This window comes from Monopterus albus, unplaced genomic scaffold (assembly GCF_001952655.1).
Source record: "Monopterus albus unplaced genomic scaffold, M_albus_1.0 scaffold625.1, whole genome shotgun sequence".
NCBI classification, from domain to species: Eukaryota; Metazoa; Chordata; class Actinopteri; order Synbranchiformes; family Synbranchidae; genus Monopterus; species Monopterus albus.
The window spans coordinates 42,193-48,090 of record NW_018128505.1 but is presented as its reverse complement, the minus strand read 5'-3'; the positions used below and the strand labels follow the sequence as shown (position 1 = coordinate 48,090).

Sequence of the window (5,898 nt, the reverse complement as noted above, 5' to 3'; positions counted from 1 at the left end):
AGACAATCAAGAACAAAAATAGCCCTTCCATAGTTTGTCCCTGAGACACAAGTCAAAAAAGATACATAGGGACAAGACAAAAAAGAATAGTATTTAGAGGTATCAAGAAAACAACCAGGAAATCAAGAACAATTGAATATTACTCACACAGTTAATCCCACAATGGGGGAAAGAAACCTGTGTTTCAGCCATAAGGATCTCTGAGCAACTACTCAAAAATACCTAAAGCAGGGCAATGTACAGTGTACAGTATTTGAGAGAGATCAGGAGCAAGATATTATACATGAGCCTATTTACAATGCATTTCACCAACCAGGAGCTGAAATATTGCACCACAGTAAATTATTGTATAGCCCCTCATAATTTCACCTAGCTTATCACTGCAGTGATGTGTTGTACAGTCTGATTGCTGTGGGGAGGAATGTCCTGCGGTAGGTTTGGTTGCGGCGTCTATGCCGACAAGACCCGGGACTAGCTGGCCGACCAACAACGCAGGTCATGAGAGAGCCTGGGAACCTACCCTGCTGAAATCTGTCTCTGTGAGCAATGAGGATACCCCACTGCTGACAGCTCAACAGTGGAAGAGCTTCCTTTCCATGCCTTAGTCTTAGCCAGAGTGACTCCAAGAGCACCTTCACCTCTGCACACCCTGATGCTGGCTCTGCATGAAGCAGAGTAGGTTGAGTATGTGCTGTGCCCTCCTGACCAAGACACCAAGTGCAAAGGCAGGCCTTGAGGGGACCAGCAAGTACAAGGCAGTCTGCCAGGTTGCTGCCAAAAGGCCATCACCACATGGAAGCAGGAAAACAGCTGAGTGACAGAAGTTGCGTGATGCCAAGAAGAGTGCTACCGCTGTGGGGAACTGGGCCACAATGTACTCTACTGCTCAGCACCGGCACCACAATGACCAGCACCCCCAGACAGCACACCTGTCACAGCAGAGGGCCAACTACCTGGGCTAGAAACATGTATTGTACCTGGACTGTGAAATGAATGGAACCAGATGCTGTGCCTTAGGGGACACGGGGTCCATCATCTCCTTAGTGCACCCAGGGAGATTGCCCGGGACAGAAGCACCAAGACCCCAGAGTTGGACGGCCACCAAGTGATGCATCACCACAGCCATTGGTGAGAGTGTGAAGATGTGGAGACAGAGGACACTCAAAGTGACTTTTACTGAGGAGGAGAGTTCCTGCGACATAGGCCTGACTCAATACACCAACGTTGCGTGCACTGTGCTTGTGTATATGGTGCGCTGAACCATAACCATTCGACTGTCAGAGTGCCCAGTAATTTAATAGGTTCTAATCAAACATGTCTGTTTGGTCTGTACATTACAACTGCTGTCCAGTAAATTTACACGAAAAAGGACAACAGTTGCCATCTGTGTGTATATCCCTCCCATAAAAGAATTGGTGATCACAAAGAGGTGTACTTTCTGTACATTTAAAATACATTAACAGTGGACTGAATAGGCTGTCAAAGAAAATAAATTGTCATCCAACTCTGCAGTTCCCTTCAGTGTTACAGAGCATTTCTAACATCACTTTAATGCATAAGTGCAAATATATTTGAAATAGGAACCTCCCTGTTCTCACCCCACCTTGTAGATAAAGAGAAGTGAAATGTTCATCTTATGTTTTTATTTTTTATGTTAATCCAAAATGTATTAATATCAGTACAAGGTTATGATTTGTTTGAATGTACATGCGATTCCACCCAGTGGTTTAGTTCTCTCAGACATTATGACATTCACACAGAGGTGGCCAGGTTGGGGCTGTGCGCTTTTACAGCTGTTGTTGGTGGTGTCTTTCTCTCAGGCTGAGGAGCTGGTGTGCCGGCAGAGAGGGGATCCTGAGAACCCACAACTATCTAAGGATGGGGACATTATATTAGGGGGAATCTTCTCTTTCCACAGCAGTTGGAAAGACAGACAGGATACCTACATGCACAAACCACTGCCACTGGAATGCACCAGGTAAGTTATATAGTTGAAATCTCATAAGATTTAAAATATCTAAAAGGAAGTGGAAGAAGTATTATCTGTTCTGTGTATTGGTACCTTAAAAACACTTTTATTTACTACTTTTTTTTTCTGTGTCAAGTATTACTAGTCGTAAAACTATTTAAAAATGTTTGCATCAAGTTTGAATTTCAGAGAGTTCCAGTTTGCCCAGGCTATGATTTTTGCCATTGATGAGATTAATAATAGCACGGACCTACTACCTGGCATCTCTCTCGGGTATGAGATGTATGATACTTGTGAATCTATTACCAGAACTGTGAAGGTTTCACTGGCCTTGGCTAATAGTAATGAAGTTATGTCTGCATCTACTGAGACACCATGTACCAGACCGGCACAAGTGCAGGCCATTATGGGGGAGACCTCTTCCTCTCCTAGCATGGCTATAGCTGCTGTCATTGGATCCTTTCACATCCCACAGGTAAATATGTAAATACTATTAGTTAAATATTGTTAATTTACAGTGGTTCCATCTGGTCAAATTTGAGTGTGTAAATGTTTTATACCTTACATCTTTATCTCAAGAGGTCATTTCTTTTTTCTTGTAGATCAGCCACTTTGCCACCTGTGCTTGTCTCAGTGACAAAACCAAATACCCATCCTTCCTCAGAACAATACCCAGTGACTACCCAGTGACTACTATCAGAGCAGAGCCCTGGCCCAGTTGGTCAAGCACTTTGGTTGGACTTGGGTTGGAGCTATTAGAAGCAATAATGATTATGGCAATAATGGCATGGCTACATTCACAAAAACTGCACAGCAGCTGGGCATCTGTCTGGAGTATTCTTTAGCTTTCTTTAGAACAGATTCATCAGATAAAATAAAACAAATAATTGACATTATCAAGGCTTCCACCTCCAAGGTGATTGTAGCTTTTGTCTCAGATATGGATATGCATGTGCTAATTCAAACCTTGTCTCACCACAACATGACTGGGTACCAGTGGGTAGGAACTGAGTCATGGATCAGTAATTCACAAACTGCTTGAAATGGATACACATCACATTCTGGATGATGCTATAGGCCTGTATATGCCCAAAACACATGCCAGTGGCACGAGAGAGTTCATATTAGATGTGAAGCCACTCAATTCATCTAGTAATGAATTGTTTACAGAGTTCTGGGAGACTTTATTTAACTGTAAGTTCAAACAGTCAAAATCATCAGAGAACCAGAGAGAATGTATTGGAAATGAAGATCTGACTGGAGTGAAAAACAGCTTCACTGACATGTCACTCATGCCTATATTTAACAATGTCTATAAAGGAGTGTATGCTGTGGCACATGCAATTCATAGTATTCTTGGCTGTAATGAAACATGCAACTACAAGGTGCAGCTAAATCCACACACAGTGAGTTTAGTAAATCAATTCTACTTTGTACAAGTAAGAGCTTTTAAGGTTTTGAATAATAAATTGGTGCAGTGTGTCAATCATGCTGTTGAGCCATCAGGCCTACACACTGTTTGTCAAAATTTCACTTCATAGTATTCTTGGTTGTAATTAAACATGTAACACCAAGGTGCATCTGGGTCCACACACGATGAGTTCAGCATTAATTAATTTCTACTTCGGCCATTTAGTTTCCACAAAAAAGCAAGTTAGTTTTAAATAAGTTGGCACAGGCTATCTGTCATGCTGTTGAACCAACAGGCCTACACAATGTTTAAAATAATTAACTAAATTAATACCTATATTGAGTTGCAAAATTTAAAAAAAAGGCAAGTTAAATTATTGAATAATAAGTTATAATAAATCTATTCATCATGCTATTGAGGCAAGCATGTATGTAATGTTTTTTATTTATACCTATGTTCTTAGATTTTACAGCACATAAGAAACATTCATTTTAAAACCAAGGAAGGAGATGTTTACTTTAATGAGAATGGAGACCCAGCAGCAAAGTATGAAATTATAAACTGGCAGCCAACAGAAAATGGCATTGCGGACTTTGTCACAGTTGGTCTTTATGATGCATCATTACCTGCAGACAAACAGCTGAGTCTGCAAAAGAATTATTTTGTTTGGGCACAGAACTCAAAACAGGTAAATGACCATGTCATCACTGTAGTTATTAATTACACTATAAACAATCCAAATGTATTATTGTTACTATATCACAATATTTTGTTTCAATGCATAAAAAATAACAATAGATGTTTGCAAAGATAAAACCTTCTTAAACATTTTGTCCATACAGGTTCCTGTGTCAGTTTGCAGTAAGAAATGTCCCCCAGGAACTCACAAGGTTCTCCAGAAAGGAAAACCTGTCTGCTGTTATAACTGTATCAGATGTGCAGAGGGAGAAATAAGCAACATGACAGGTCTAGTGAAGTTCAAGGTGTTGCACTTCAATGTTCCAGAAGACAAACTTCCGAATGCATTCATGTTTACATGGCAGTTTTATAAAATTTGTGTCTGTGTCAAGAGAAGGTGATATGGTTTGTCATAGCCTTTGTCACTTGCTTCCAGTGCTTATGCTTTTATTTTGGTTTATTTCCTGTTCCAAATCACCTCTTCTGCCCTAGCTTTACCACGGTTCCTGATCACCATTGATTGTTAAAAATAAGTACAAATTTATGAAAATATCAAGAAAATAATTATATCATGTATTTATGACAGGGTAAATATATTTATCAGCTGGTAAAAATGTTATGTCTGTCTTGTTTGTATGAAAAACATAAAAGACAGAAAACAAAGATAAATCTACTGAGCCAGACTGACAGTTGCTTTCGTATAATGTTTCAGATTCTGTCACCTGTGAGCGATGCCACCCTGAGTCCTGGTCCAATGACAGAAGAGATGCCTGTGTAAAGAAGGAGGCAGAGTTTCTATCATATGAAGAAATTATGGGAGTACTGCTCACTGCAGCGGCCTTATTTGGAACATGCATGACTGCTGTTGTGGCAGCCATTTTCTTCACACACAGGACAACTCCTATTGTCAGGGCCAACAACTCTGAGCTGAGCTTCCTGCTGCTCTTCTCCTTGACTCTGTGTTTCCTGTGTTCTCTGACCTTCATCGGCCGGCCCTCTGAGTGGTCCTGCATGCTGCGACACACAGCATTCGGCATCACCTTTGTCCTCTGTATCTCTTGTGTTCTGGGGAAAACTATAGTGGTGTTAATGGCCTTCAGGGCTACACTTCCAGGCAGTAATGTGATGAAATGGTTTGGGCCTGCACAGCAGAGACTCAGTGTTGTGGCTTTCACTCTCATCCAGGTTGTTATATGTATCCTCTGGTTAACTATTTCTCCTCCTTTTCCATTTAAGAATTTTACCCAGTTCAAGGACAAAATCATCTTAGAGTGTGCTCTGGGATCAGCTGTAGGCTTTTGGGCTGTACTTGGGTACATAGGCCTTCTGGCCACCTTATGTTTTATTCTGGCTTTTCTGGCTCGGAAACTGCCTGATAACTTCAATGAGGCCAAACTGATCACCTTCAGCATGCTGATATTCTGTGCAGTCTGGATCACTTAGGTAACTAAGGACAAATAAATGCACAAATATAATACCATACCGAATTCACAAAATCTGATATATTTTATATAGTAAATAATAAGTCGATCTGATCATTTTAAAAGTGTAAAAATTCAATAAATGTTTATTGTTCCTAGTATATATTGGTGTATTTAAGACATTAACAGATAAGAATAGATTTGAATCCATCATTTACTAACACTTTCTATTTTAGAGAACTCAAATTTGCTGAAGAATTAAATGAGAAAAAAAAAACTTAAAATACAGCATTAAACCTGTTTACATTTCCCTTACTGATTGGTGAACACAGATACTGCCAACTCTGGTACGAGGAGGTATTTCTGTTGCGCAGGTGCAGAATGTATGTCCTAATCGGCTATTGGTTGTAGTATGTGCA

General features: G+C 40.3%; 1 protein-coding gene across 1 annotated transcript; it reads left to right on the top strand.

Annotated features, from left to right (window-relative positions):
* Positions 1-1,745: 1,745 nt before the first annotated feature.
* LOC109953331 (extracellular calcium-sensing receptor-like) lies at positions 1,746-5,501 on the top strand. Its single transcript, XM_020588781.1, is given in 8 exon segments — positions 1,746-1,978; positions 2,147-2,444; positions 2,572-2,649; positions 2,652-3,008; positions 3,010-3,375; positions 3,844-4,068; positions 4,223-4,346; positions 4,771-5,501. Coding segments are annotated over 8 exon segments (2,412 nt in total).
* The last annotated feature ends 397 nt before the right edge of the window (positions 5,502-5,898 follow it).